The sequence below is a fragment of the Acanthochromis polyacanthus genome, chromosome 17 (genome assembly GCF_021347895.1).
Source record: "Acanthochromis polyacanthus isolate Apoly-LR-REF ecotype Palm Island chromosome 17, KAUST_Apoly_ChrSc, whole genome shotgun sequence".
Classification (NCBI taxonomy): domain Eukaryota; kingdom Metazoa; phylum Chordata; class Actinopteri; family Pomacentridae; genus Acanthochromis; species Acanthochromis polyacanthus.
The window spans coordinates 25600654-25615766 of record NC_067129.1 but is presented as its reverse complement, the minus strand read 5'-3'; the positions used below and the strand labels follow the sequence as shown (position 1 = coordinate 25615766).

The 15113-nt window shown below is 38.1% G+C and overlaps 1 protein-coding gene across 3 annotated transcripts in view; it reads left to right on the top strand.

Annotated features, from left to right (window-relative positions):
- The first annotated feature begins 1588 nt into the window (after positions 1-1588).
- cltca (clathrin, heavy chain a (Hc)) overlaps positions 1589-15113 on the top strand; it is a 36496-nt gene continuing 22971 nt past the window's right edge. The window contains exons 1-3 of one of the 3 annotated variants that reach the window (XM_022204327.2): positions 1590-1906; positions 11860-12067; positions 12521-12523. In XM_022204327.2, coding sequence (XP_022060019.1) covers positions 1865-1906; positions 11860-12067; positions 12521-12523 — 253 coding nt within the window. In that variant the 5' untranslated portion in view covers positions 1590-1864. Of the gene's footprint in view, positions 1907-11859; positions 12068-12520; positions 12524-15113 lie in introns of all 3 variants that reach the window. The other 2 variants (XM_022204326.2, XM_022204328.2) reach the window with 2 other exon arrangements.

Sequence of the window (15113 nt, the reverse complement as noted above, 5' to 3'; positions counted from 1 at the left end):
GTCCTACAATACACTGTTACATATTGTTCATACTTTTGTTGCTCAAGATTATTTATTTAATCATACAAGAACACTGGTTAACAGTTTCACTGTCATACTTCTCCCTGTCTGTTATAGAGGTGGTCGACAATAATCACATCAAATGATCATCCCTGGGACAAGGGCATTATCAAATAAAAGCTAAAGCATTTCTTTGCTGCTGGAGCTTTGCAGGACAAGTTTGTGGATCTGGCTGCATCCCCAGGCATCATGATGTGTGATTGACTAATACCATGTACTCATTTTCCTGTCTTTCTTCAGAAGTCATAATTGCTGGCTCAACAGAATGAGATCTCTGCTGAAGGGTCAGCTCATTGCAGAGATGGCTTTCCCAGCATTCAGTTGTACATTGAGCAATTGACTAGCATCCTCTGCCAACAGAAATTGTGGATGTAAAAAAAGGAAGTGAATACTTGCATGCACACTCCACCCGATAGATATTGCATGGTTCTGATCAAAATACACAAATTTTGCGTGCAGAGTTTGATGAAGATAGAAAAAAATAACTTCTTTTAAGCATACATTTAAAAATGTTTACATATGAGGCAAACTTATTTTCCAAAGGGGAGCCGGTTTCAGCCTTACCACTAACTGACCAGTCCCTGCAAATCTGAGAGACCTTCCCAGCTTCACCCAACATATTGCAGATATGTTTTAGCTGCAAACAATTTATAGACTTAGAAATAGTAAATAGTGCCTTCAATTCAATTCCATATTTAACTGGAAGTCGGTGCAGGAATTAAAGAATATGAGTAATGTATTCTCTCTTCTTAGTGTTCGTCAATATTCCAGCTGCAGCATTTTGAATGCTCTAATGGTTTTAACAGGGAGATCAGAAAGGAATTCACTCTACTAATAACAAAGGCATAAAAGAGCTTTTCAAGGAAAGGGGTTCCTCAAAATTCCGACTAACGCACTTTCATCTTACAGAAAACGTTTTTGTTTTCTTTGGAGCAAATAAATGACTAACCCTCCATATCTCCTTATGACTCTCACGTTGACAGTAAAAAACAAACACACTATTAAATCAGTCGAATGATTGCAATACTATTTAAGGATTACAGGAAGAAGAGGAACAGGCCTCATTGAAAAGTGGTGGGAGTGAGGGGAATTATTGTGGCGTTGTACCTTGTTTGTCCTATGACCGTGTGATAAAAAACAAGAGTGACCTTATCAAACTTAAGTGTAAAAATAATTAAAGCTGTATATATCTTTATTGAATTGAAGAAAAGTTGAATTTCCAGCTGTAGTTCAGTCACTTGATTGGCTGAGAGGAACAAGTGTACAGCGCGTAGGAATGACGTTCAGTTACAAAGACGAATGATGTGGCAAAAATCAAAGGGCGAATACAAAGAAGTAGTTCCACATTTACATGTGTTCTTTCATATTTTTATGTTTAACTCCAGCGCTTCTGTTTGATATTTCAAAGCGAATATCAAATTATGTGGATACGTCAAATGAATAGCGAATATACATGGCATAATGCACTTTTTAAAAAGTGTCACTGCGTATTCATCCGCCGTATCGAATGCACTTCCATTTCCGGGATGTTTTCTCTGCTGACCAACCTCCACCGCCATTGCAGGTCCAGGGAGTCGGTGTAGTGGCAGTCAGCCGTTAGCCAGGGGAAGACCGAAACTAAACAGTTAAGAGACGAATAAAAAAGTACCAGCACACCGACAACACGTTTCAAACAAGGCTCAGAATTAATTCACAATTGGACTTTAGACTAAACGCCCCCTGGCTGTCCGGCTCGAATCTGAGAGAAGCAGCCGTAGTTTGTTAGCATAAGAAGAAACCGGAGGAGAGTGAGAGAGGAACCGCCATGGCTCAGATCCTGCCTATTCGCTTTCAGGAGCACCTGCAGGTACGTGGATGAATGAATAGTGAAATTATTTGGTAAAGTTTGTCTTTTAGCCACAGTCACTACGAGGTTCGCTGTCGCCTCAGAGACTTACTTAACACAAGTGTAAGATCGCTAAGTAGCTAAGTTAGCCTTGGCGAGCTATGCTAACTAGCCTGGCAGGGTGGATGACGTTTATCTTAGCTAGCATCTAGCCTTCTTGCTAACACTTTGACTAGCCACCCATGTTCATGATTTAAATTCTAAGTTTTACAAAAGCGGGGGAAATATATAATTTTCTCGGAAGCTGTAATAAAAAAAAAGTGTTAGTTATTTTTCAGAAAACGTTTCGTTTTCTGGGATTGTACACTGTTGTCGTTACTCGATATCTTAGTATCAGTGCAATCTATCAAATACATTAAATGTAGTAGTTATTTGGCTACCACCTGTTCTGACATCGTTGAATTCACTTTTCTGCATCGTGTTCCACTTCACCCAACTTGGCAGCTAAGCAAGACGTGTATATATTGTATCTTTTTCAGTAAACGTAATTATGTGCCGTTAACATGGTCTAATATATGTATCGTCCAGTTTCTTTGAAAAGTGATTATCCGTCCTCAGGAGGATATCACGCTGGCTGCTTGTAGTCATGTGGTATGTCAGATAGCTATCAGACTGCCCATGTTGAATGACTTTGCCAAAGTTGGCTGAGGCTCAAGCATTCTCTTAGTAAATCTTCTTTTTCTGTTATTTGAGGCAAACTGTCACCTTGATATGATAGTAATGAAGCTGCTACTATAAATCTTTCTACCACTCATCTGTTTTTCGTCATTTTTAAGCCCTGTGTACTGTCTGCACTGTGCTTTCGTCTTAGTTTAAATGGCCACACCTTTACTACAGCCCCAATAAAACTGGTTGTTGGTCAGGTTGTGGAAATAGGAAGCTCACCAATTCAGTCTGAAGGGCCTCAAGATGTAATGAATAAAACATAGTGACTGTTGGTGTTTCAGTCAGGCTTTAAATGAGAAATGTGATCTGTCCACCTCTTCGCTTGAATTTTTAAAGAAATCTGTCTCGTCTGAGTTTAAAAAGCCAAGTATGAGACTTATTATGAGACTTTTTGTTTTTTGCCTAAAGGTAGACTGTTTGACTGAGCTGTCTCTGCCTATACCTCATAATAGCACAGATTTGGACTCTGGTCCCCAAAGAGAGGTTAGGATCAATACCATTGGAGTTAATTTGAAATTAATTGTTATCTTTGCTCTGTGACTGTTCAACAGATTGAATGTTGACACCCAGGGCACATGGTTTATTATTTCTGCTTTTCACAAACTGTGAGCCTAATTAAAGGTCTTGTGAGAATGGTGTGGTATAGTGTGGTGCTGTTCTTGGTCATAGCAGGTGGATGCTGTGGGTTTTGCTAGGCTTTTTTTTTCTTTTTTGCTGTTGATGATATTAAAACAATCAAACGAGTAACATTTTCTTATGAAGTAAAGTCAGTGCAGTACAGCTGTCTGTGTTATTTCCATCTTTTTTTATGTGACAGCAGTTGATGAGTTAATATGTTGGCCTATCACAAGAGATTGTATGTAGGCCGAGCTTCTCAAAGCTGTGCAAAGACCTTTTGTGCCTACAGTTACAATGAAATTATTATGGAATAATTTTTGACTCCCTTTTTAAGTTCTTTTGATTGTAGGAGTGGGAGGGAACAGTGAGAGCAACAGAGAAGTGGTGAATTACAGTGTGACTGTGCATTTAAACTGAACTAATATTTTATTTCTGCCAAATGAAAGGCTTGTGCAATTATGTCCTAACACGTCATGTTTCCCTTGGAATTATTACTGATTTATTTTAAAATGGATAATGCACCCAAATCAACATTCAAATAAATGTTAGTATACCTGAGTTATCCAAAAAGCTAGTTTTCATGGGCTCGATGTTGCTAGGCATCCAAGAAGAGTAATTGTCAGCCCATGGTCTCATAAAATAACAGTATGCTGGTAACGTTTTAATTTATTAATAACTTGTGTTTTAACCATATTACTGATTTTACTACACTGTAGTTTTGAGTGATTTGAACTGACAAGCTGTGACTTGATTGTGCTTTTCCTGATTTGTGTCATTGGCACATCACAAGGTTATTTTGTGTGACTAATCAACTCTCAAGGGATCTCCAGCAACTATCACTAATGTATGACCTGCATATGCCATTTCATGCATGTTTCACAGCGTGCATCACTTGAGCAGCTCATGCAGGATACTAGAACTGGACAATATGACCTGAAACCTAAATAAGGACAAACTGTCACATTTATGTCGAGGATCCTTTTTTGTGTTGGCTCATTTCTGACTTGGCTGACAGTCAATTTACTGTCAGTTTGTTAGGGACTGTAAGATGCTGCTGAATGAAGGACGTTTTACCTACTTACTGGTACAATAGAGTCACATGATCTTGGAGAGACCATCCTGACATCGACTCACAGTCTCTGCTCTGGGACTGCTGAATTTCTCACATGTGCAGGTTCAGATGCAGCTGTCTTTTCAATATCCATGTTTGCTTTAGCACACTGCAAGTTGCACTGGATTGATTACTTTGGTTTTAATCACCCAACCGTCAACTCTACAAACAAGGTCTCAATAGGACAAATATTTTTAATGTGGTCTTTACCAAAAACTACGTTGTATTCATTTTTTCCAGCAAGTGTATGTAATAATATATACAGGTATAATTCAGCCTCGAATAACTCCTACTATAGTTTGCACATAGTTTAGAGCTGCTCCAATTTGTGCTTGTCATGAGAAGCTCATAATTGCCACCATAAAATGTTCATGCATAAATGTGATTATGAATAACCCTAGAGAAGCACTGTGTATTTTAAATTTTGAGCAGTTGCTAAAGTAAAGGTAAAACTGTTCAGATATTGGCCTTTTTGTAGCTACTGAAATTAATATTTGATGCCTTTCTTTGTCACACATGATACTGAATGGTATCTTTGAATTTTATCACAATCAAAAATACTGAAGTTAATTCTTTATAAAAAATAATGACATGAAACTGATGAATCTATAATTTGAGTGTTACAACCCTTTAAGTGTTGCACAAGATGTGATTACAGATACTAATATATTTGTAAAATACATGTAAAATGATCATAACACCAGTAATTTGTTATAGAGATGACTGTCATTTTCTGCTATACGTGCCGATTTTTGTGGAGAGAGAACTAGTGCACATTGCCAGCAAATAGTGTTAATCTTGGTCTTCTCCTTCCCTCCTGTTTCCTCCCTCCCTCTCCCTTAAACTCTGCAACTGTGTGCCTGTCATCCGGTTAACTTGCATAGCTTGCATTTTCATATATCATCCATTTATATAGTGTAGTGTTGACTCCAGTTCAAGACATTGTAGTGCTAGTTAAAATGCCACAGTCTCAACATGTCACATCCTTTCCTCACAACACATAGCATATGCCATGCACTCCACTTTTGTATAAAAATCCCAGTAGCAGGGATGATTTTGGTTAGGATTTTATCAATACCACTATCAATCGTGACGCTGCTCAGCACATCATTTGGGGAGAAATAAATTCAGCAGTGGGCAAATTAAGAATAATGTTAAATGAATGAGTGAGAAATCACTTCCCAGAAACTCATCATTGTAGCTATTCAAATGGGAACCTGTGTCAATTGAAAACGTATCCTCAGTACTGATCCCTTACCTGGGATTGTAAGGGTGTTTAATCTTTAAAAATGACTCTTGGACTTAGTTTATGTAATGGCAACATTCTCTGTTGACGAAAGTTTCCACTGCAAGTAGTATTTAGTAGACAGGATTTGTCAGGTCTTCTTTCTGGTGCCATAAGACTAACTTGATGGTTTGTGGGGGAAAACCTTTGAGTGTGTTGAGTCCACAAACCTTTTCACATACAAGTCAATAATCATGTGCTACTCTTAATTTACTTTGTGGGCATACATGAGGAATTTTAAAGTATATGCAGTCATTTTTTAGGTTTAAAATAGCTGATACCAGGTAACTTTTCTGATTAAAGTTTTCACAAAATACTTGACAAAAATCTGATTGGTAAATGTATATTATGCAGTTTAAATTTAGGAAGTACACTTTATTGTTATTTATAAAGCATATTACAAAACAACAGATTAATGTAGCATTTACTTAAGTTAAATGGACTCACTTCTTTTGGTGATCATTTCTATTTACAAAAAAGCATTTTCATCTTTGATTGTGAACTATTGTGTGTTTTGTATGAATTGGCAACTCATTCTATTTTCTAGGAAGGTTATCTAAATCCCCAAATTTGCCAAGCATTTAGGTAAAAGAAAAAAGAACAGCAAACATTGTAATTAGTATTGATGCAAATGCATGTTGTGGTTAGCTTTAAATTAGATGTTTGCTGTCTGAGAAAGGATTTGGTTCCCTGAAAATGCTAAAGAGTTGGGTCTTGTAGGCAGTACATTATTTTGCACTCTTCAATGTTTTTTCATTGTAAATTGAATCTGTTCATTGCACATACTTATTCATCTCTGCTGTTTGCCTGGTGACAGGCATGAGTGTATTGTGGTATGCTCTTTAAATATCACCTTACAAGGTTTGCATGCTGCACTTTGAACTGTGCTTGTAAATAACCACCTGATATCTCATGACAGGCCTGTGAGGATACAGATCTGCTGAACACTTGACATTTTGCTGCACTGTGTAAATGTATGATAAACTGAGAAAAAGGAAACTGCAGTCTCACAACTACCTCAGCAAGAACCAGCCTGAAGTTTAGATTGATGAGGTCCAGAAATGCATGCAGTCATTCCTTCTTTTCTCCCTTTCTTTATCTAACTGTATAGGCAGCCCTTCTGCTTCTCACCTTCGAGCTGGTCACATGTCCCACACCAGTGGCCCATGTTAGAAGAGGATTCAGTGCTGGGCCGACCTGTTGTTTCAGTCATTGTAGACAATGGGTCCCTGGTTTCCTGTTGTGGAGCATTGCGATGAAGTGCTGCATGCCTCAGCACATTATATAGCACATCCTTCCCTGCCCTACCTTGAACTTTGCATGTGCTGGACATCCAGAGAACTTTTTCTGCTGAGCAAGATGCTGCTTTCTTTGAAAGGAAGTGCATACAGGTTATATCAACAGATGAGACTCCCTTGAGAAAGTTGGGAATAGCTGAGTCCTTAGCTAAGATTAAATAGCAACAATCAGCAAAATTGTACGGCTTTTTAACAGGAATATACTCAGTTTTATGTAGCTTTCTTGCAAGAGAGCACAGAGTTTTCTGAACTAGGGACTGCCTACGATGGATTAGAATACATCCACACCTCTACTACGTGATGCGTCAGCAGTCTGTTGTGAAGAGTTGCATAACAGTAATTTTATTGATTTTTGGACCAATATCAAATGTATGCCTGATATATTGCATCAGTTGTGGGCAGGCTCTCAATTTCTCATGCTCAAACAGAAAGTGAAGAAAAATTATACAATATCATTTTAACCCCATTACATATTTTCACATTTCAATCAAAGAACTTTTTTTTCCCCTCTCAACAATAACAGACAGTAGGAATTAGTGATGGTAATAAATCATCTCAGGTGCTAATGTGGCATTGTTTTTTTCTTCTAATTTTGGCCAGAGCATTATAATCAGAGTTTAAACAATACAATACACAGTACTGCAGGAAAATCAATATTATAAATGATATCAGTATGTGCCAGAATGACCCATTGTATTTTCTAAGGACTGAGTAATTTCCATCATATTGGTTGTTCATTACCTCACTTTCCAATGAGTTCTCCTTCTTTAATGAAAGCATATAATTTGATTTTGTACCTCAGCTGAAGTCTGTCGTTCCTTCTCTACAGTACACTTGCTGCCAGTGTGAATGTAGCTGATAACTGTTCCCTGCCCTGTGATCTAAAATCCTGTCTGGCCCTTGGAATGAAGTTTTGTTGCACTTATTTAATTTTTGACATAGTTGAGCTTTTTCTGGTGACAAAAAATGTAGAGTACTGTCTTGACTGCCAGATTTAGAATCTGTGCTGTTATCATAACAGATTTTATTTTGTGTACATTTAGAATTACATGACATAGACTTTGATACCATTTTTTATCAGAAGTTGCATCCTGTATGTCAGCTCATTCCTGGCACTGGTAGTAGATAAAAATGTAAATTTTACTGATTAGTGAATAACTGCAATAAATCCTAAGTAATACCAAGTTAGAAAGGCATGTTTTGGTAGTAATTTCTTTCTATACAGAGTCACTGAATTAGTTTGGCTCTTACTCTTCCCTTAGATAACCCCCCCATTTTCTTGAATGCTCTTCACTTGCCACCCTGCTGTTAATTAAGTGTTGACAGATTGAAAGGTTTTATCAAAACTTGTGCTAGCATTTTATCTGAAAGCAGCAGGGCCAGGGTAGCCTAGCCGCGCTAGACCCAGCTCTGAAGACACAAGGGTCTAGGAACTCTCGACAGGGAGGGAGGCGGGCTAAAAGGTTGTCTTTCAATTCACTCTGCAGCAATTGGGTAGGTAGTGACGTAGTTCCTAGAGCGCCGGAAGTCAGAGGATGTGGTAGTTCGGTGAAGCCTTATTTATACAGTCAATGGGTGAAGCTCAAGTATATTACAGACATGTTAACAGAAAGATTATTCAGAGTCGGTGCTAATGGAGCTCAACGACTGTTGTCGTTTTTGTTGTCGACCCTGGCAGGGAATTAAATTCGTTGCCGTGGGTTGTCTAGCGCAGCTAGGCTAGTTGTTTCCGGTTGTTTCTGTCAGAATCGTCGCTCCTCTGTCGTCACTTAGTTACGCCCGCCTTCTGACTCTACACTTCATGGTGATTCGTCGGCCAGTTTTAGGGGCATCCAACCTCGAGGCTTACCGAGGGTAACCAGACTGACCCTGGCAGAGAATTAAATTTGTTGCCATGGGTTGTCTAGTGCGGCTAGGCTAGAGCCAGGGCACATTAGAATGACTGAAAAAAGAATTTTCCAAAGTAGTTGTAGCCCCACTGGTTTGACCTGCTTTCACCCAAATTCCTGCCCATTGATGTCACAGTAGTTTTTCACTACGAGGTTTCTATAGCAAACCAGTCTGCCAGACTTAAACTATGACTGTGGTCAGTCATCTGCCAGGGCAGCATCTGTCTGTGTTTGTTGTTCTTTATTCCAAGGATCTGAGTTAACATATTCATTGTGATTAGGCCATGTTGCTCCTTACTGTTATACGAATGCTTTTCATTGTGAATGAACAGGCTTCCTGCTGGTCCCAGAATAGATGACAGATGGCAGGGAGAGGAGAGCGCGAGAGCGAATGCGTGTAAATCTGTCTCGAAAAGTATTGTGTAATAGAGGATAACCTTCCTCTTGTGCTTAACATGTAGACATACCTCAGTCTGGGTTACAGAGATTCGAGAGACAAGTTAAAGTCAAACAGTTAGTTCACACAGACTTAGATCTCAGAGTTACTGTGTGGGATATTGATACAAATGAACAGAGTGCTCTTAGTTTAGATCCATTTTCAGCATGTCCATTTAGATGAATATAGTAACTTTTTTATAGTTTTCTGATAAGACAAGTGATTGCTGGTTATTACTGAAGGCAAATGTACTCAGGATTAAATGTTTTCTCTGCAGACTGTTCCCCTTTGGCTAGTATTTGAATAAATGTTGCCTTAGTAAACAAGGCTTCCGTACTAGACAATGACAACTATAAGAGGCATGGAGCCTGCAATGACATAACGGTATGATGTCACCCTGCTCAGAAAAGGAAAAACACCATTGTTTCAGATCAGTTTTCATTTTTTTCCTTAAAACTGATAGTAACACTTGTTCTGTAAGTTCATTTATCTCAATGTCACTGAGAGGGAACCAGGTTACACACTGTTGAAAGAATGTGGGTGGGAGAGGGCTGTGAGGAGGGTGTGTCCTGTCATTGATAGAAGGTGTTCCCATTTCGTTAAGTAGTTCTTGGAACCGTGGCTTGTGTTTGCTGATTAGAGCTGAACTGTGTGAAATTGTTGACTGTGGAACCACATTTTATCATTAGCAAGCTTTAAAAAAGAACGCTCAAGCAAACAAGGGCAAATTACAGCTGTTGCTGTCAGGCCAAGCAGGCTCTTTCCCAGTGATCCAGATTTTGTTCACAAATCTACTCTTGGTATATAAATTATCAGGCCACAGAATATGAATCGCCTAACATTTTTGGCTGGTCAAGTAAAGCAGCTTTTGATTCTTTCTATTAAAGCTCAGATCATAAACATGTAAGTTTAGCATTTCCATGTTTAACTAATGGCTTTAGTAAAATGGTGATGCAACTTTTTTGTCTCTAGTAATAAATAACTACTGATTTTTTTTAAAAAAAATATAATGTTGATGAAGAAAAAAACAGACATTTTTACTTCAAATTAAAATGTTGTGAGGCAAATATCGGCCACAAAGTATATTCCTTACAGTTAACTATTTCAGCCTAAACCTAATATTAGGAGTATAAATATGTTTTAAAAAATATTGACAATATGGTTTATTTATATTTCAGTGTCTAGAATCACTTGAATACTATAGGAAATCAGTAATCTGCTTTAGGAGTGTGGCATAAGGAAATAAGAGCAAAGGTGCAGATACTTGACCGTGAAGCAGAATTAATCCACACATCCACTGTCTCAGGTTTCAGCAGGAAATGAAGGTCTGTATAGCTTTCAGTAATTATTCAACAGTTGTACAACTGTGGTTTATTAGTAATACGTTGCAAAACTAGAGGAAGTTGCAACAGCAAAACATGACCTATGGGAAGCGTTCTATGTAGTTTCATTTCCTTCAGGTTTACTTCATAGCAGCCTACTGCCATTTGTAGCTGGTTTGCAGAAAGACACTAGTATTTGTGTAATTAGTTGCTCTTTTGTCTTGTCCAGTGTTATTGTCATCATTTCAATTCCAGTGCTTACAAACTAGAAATGCAACTATGAAAAATGGTTTGTACTTGCCTCAGAGTCTTGAAACTCTGCTTTGAGTTGTTTTGGCACAGTCCTCCAGTCTGGCTCCCCTTAGTAGGTACTGCTGTGTCAGGGTTTGTGTGAAGCAGGCAGGATGCCCTGTTTCCAACCTTGGCAGTAACCTGGTCTTTGCCCACAGCCTTAGGCCTTTGTTTTATGAAGGCTAAACCTCTTCTTGTCTAGTATATTTTTTTTCTTCCCTTGGTACACCAGCAAGCCAAGCAAGCAAATGCAACATTACTTTATTCATTATTCTCTTGTTGGTGGATTGTGCAAACATAGCTTTTGATTTGAGATTAGCATTATGCAAGAATTAGACAGATGTTATGTCAAAATTGTCTTGATGAACTGATTTTGCTGCATATCATCTTGACAAAGTGCATCTAACCAAATGCAATTACATCAATGAGTGCAAGCTTAAAAAGTTTCTGTTTGTCCAACTGCAGTGAGACTTCAGTGCTTGGAAAGATTGGAAAGCTTCTAGTTTCCTCTTTGGCCATATACTTTGAGAATTTGGCAGTGGATTAGCATCTACCCAGCTTAGCTCCCTAAATGTTGTGACCACTTTGGCTCCATGCGTCCAACGAGCTGCAGCGAAGCATCATCAGCTGGCTGACTGTGCAAGGTAGCTGAGATGAGTTAACACAATGACTTTTCAGTCATTGTGTTAACAACAGTAAGTGGGACTTTGAAGCTCTCTGAGACTCACTACTGTAGGTCAAATTTTGTCCACCGCCCTCATTTATTTTGCCATATGATTGTCTTTGCATCTCTTGGGAAGAACTGCACTAGTTTTTTGTGAATTAAAATATTTAGGTAGAAATATTGCTCCTTGAATGGGAGTCTGAGGAAGTTGTGGCCAGAAGGAGATCTTAGTGTTTTTCAAATAGTTTTTTTTTTTGCAAATGATGTCTACTTAACGTTTTGTTTCCTATTTCTGATCAATCTAACATGTCCCATATGTTTTTTTTTGTCTTAGCTCCAAAACCTAGGAATTAATCCAGCCAACATAGGTTTCAGCACCCTGACCATGGAGTCGGACAAGTTCATCTGTGTCCGGGAGAAGGTGGGTGAGCAGACTCAGGTGGTGATCATTGACATGGCCGACCCAAATACACCAATCCGAAGGCCCATCTCAGCCGACAGCGCCATCATGAATCCAGCCAGCAAGGTCATTGCACTTAAAGGTAAGGCAGTGTATTGACATTAGAAAAAAAAACATTTCTCTAAATGAATGTAGGAGTAACTGGAGAAAGTGATAAACTGTCAGGCTTTAAGATTGTATTTTTGTTTTTTTAACATATGTGTTGTATTTTAACTAACCACCTATAAGGGACTAGCAGCATTCAGTTTTGACATGTTCAATATAGCAACATTACCCATTTAATATTTTAAGAGTATTATACATTTTTTCATCTATTTATGTTCATACACATCCAGCTACTTTAGTCTTTCGCTGTGAAGTAGTTTTTATTAGCCAGCATGTATGTTTTTTTCCCCAAACATTTGTCCTCTGAATATTCAGAATAGCATATTTTTATTCTTTTTGTCCAGCATCCATGATTGCTTTGACTTTTTTGTTGTTTTTGTTTTTGTCTTTTCTATGTTTTTTTCTTTACTGCTTTCTTATGTGTTTGCAGACGGTGAGTTGAAATTTAACTACTTTGTTGTGAAAGTAAAATCCTGTTTTCAAGACAATAGTTATGTGCAAATTACACTGCCATGAAATAATTCAATGTGTTATTGTTCTCTGCAGCAAACAATTGTATTCAGTATTCAGACTAAAGCTGACATGACTTTGTCTACAATTGTGTGTTGACATTGGTACAATACTCATCAAACCTGTAAGCTAAAGGATAGGTTTTAATATTTTCCATTATTTTAACGTGGAGTATTCTTTGAAGCTTTTTCCCAGATCTTGGCCATTGAAATTATTCTTTCATAAACAGGATTTAGCTTTCACAGCCTTACAGCTTGCTGGCATTCCATCATTTTTATTATATATATAAATGATTTAGAACCTGTTGTACATGTAATAATACTATGGGGAGAAATAATTTCATTTTAATTCACATTCTTTTTAATTTGAAATCCATGTCCTCTTCCATCTGTGTGAAGTTGTAATTACCCAAACCAGTTTTTCACTCGTCTCCCAGCTGTGCTTAATATTTAATTCATTTTGCAACGTTCGCCAAAACCGTGGTCTCTCAAGATCAAAAACTGAACATTACTGTTTGCTTGAACTATGAGAGGGTAGAATGAATGTTCCGACTTGTAATTTATGTGGGAAGTCTAATTGCATTGCCAATAGCATTGTAGCAGCATTGATTTTAATTCACATGTTCCTGATGGGACATTATTCGATCACAGGTAATCCCAGATGAGAGGCAAACGAAAAGTAGAAAAGTGATCTTTTTTGATTGCTGTTAACAGTGAAGGAGCATGTGTTGTCCAGAAGATCCAGGAATCTAGCTGATTTATGTGTCCATCTGTGTCTTGGCCTTTTCCCCATCCAACTATTTAAATAATTTGTCAAAGCCAAAAAGCTTGAAATGTAGGATTATTGGCTAAACTGCCTTCCTGTGGTCATAGTTTTATCTATGAGTTGGTCTGTCATTCTTCCTTACAAAAATAGCTGTTGTAGATAGCTCTATGATTTTTAGGGCACCGACCAGACCAAACGATGCATTCTATTTCACTTGTCAAATTGTGTGAACTAGATATCAGACGACAATGTATTGTCTTCCGATAAATGTATCAACTTGAAGTTGGAAGTTTTGCTAATTATCCTCGACTTGTGTAATGACGTATGCACTTACAAATTGTGTGCGAAACTTTTCAGGATTTGTAACTTATTACAGACAAACTTCTGAAATGCAGGCTAATGCAGAGTGCACTTTACAATAGTTTGGCCACTGCACTTTATGCCCAAGTTTAAATGTTATACAACAAATGCTTAATAGTCTTACTTTCAGTTTGTATTGATTATTAGTTACCCTGATTATATTTGCCTCTTACATATTGTCTTTTAGGTCTATTATTGATTGCAAAATACATGAGGTGTTTTCTTTACTAGGGACAGCTTCGAATGCTTCCCACTGAAGACAATAGCACTTCAGCAATTTAAATTCCTCATCAAGTGTAAACGACATACAGTGGCTGTATGGAGATGTAGCAAATATATTAGGAGGACCAGGAAACTCGACTTTGTGTTGGAGAGCTCCATTGGCGTACCTCCTCAGGTTGTAGTACCTGTCTGAAAATGTAGCGTGCAGTTAGTGTAAATCCTCCCTCCCTGTTTCCACCCTCACTGTCCTCCCTGTTCAGTCTGCCATAATGATGCGTCTCAGTCGACCTTGTCATGTGACACAGTATGAGCTTTAACCTTTTCATGTAACCATGTCTGAGGGATGGACACCGTACGCACGCACACGTCCAACTGCTAATCATGATTCAATAAAAAATTTCTTTGCTTGCTCTTTGAAATTTGGCTGCTGCTGGAAGTGGTCCATTTGCCACACTGCTTATCGTACATTGATCCCATGGCTTAGTGATGGCGAAATGATCTTGACGGTTGTGCCAATGCATTGGTCTTTGCTTTTTCTCATTTTGTCGGTGAGTATTGAATAATGAGCAAACAAGGAAGTCACACTGCTTCTTAATAAAGCTTTAGCTCACTATATTAACCCTAACTAATAAAACAAAAAAAATACAGGTGAGTGAACATTTTATAAACATTTACTCTCTGGTCTGTTATCCAGACAACCAGTTAACTTCAGTTGTCAATAATCAGTCATAATCATTATTGGACACCTTTTCTACTCGTCTAAAAGTCCCTAATGGTTCAAAATGTGTACTTCACCCTTAATTACACCTCTTTGTATCTGTATTACTGTCCTATTCCACTGTTATATTTGTCTCAGATGCAGATGTGTTTGCCTTTTTTGTGAGTTGTTTGGTTCTTGCTTCTTCCTTCTGTCTGCTTTGTTTCTCTCTATTGAGGCTGTTCGTTTGATGGGGTTCGCCATGTGGTCGGACATAGTACTTGACACATGCAGACTATAAGTCAGTACAGCTGGTGCTAAAAAAGAAATCTGCATGTCTTCAGCCATTCACAATTTTGCTTATCACAAGCAGCACCTGTTGCCCTCCTTGTCTCTTAGTTTTTCTCACTGCATTGTTAATTCCACATTGAAAGAAAAAAATCCTTGTTTTTGTATTTATCTCTTTAAT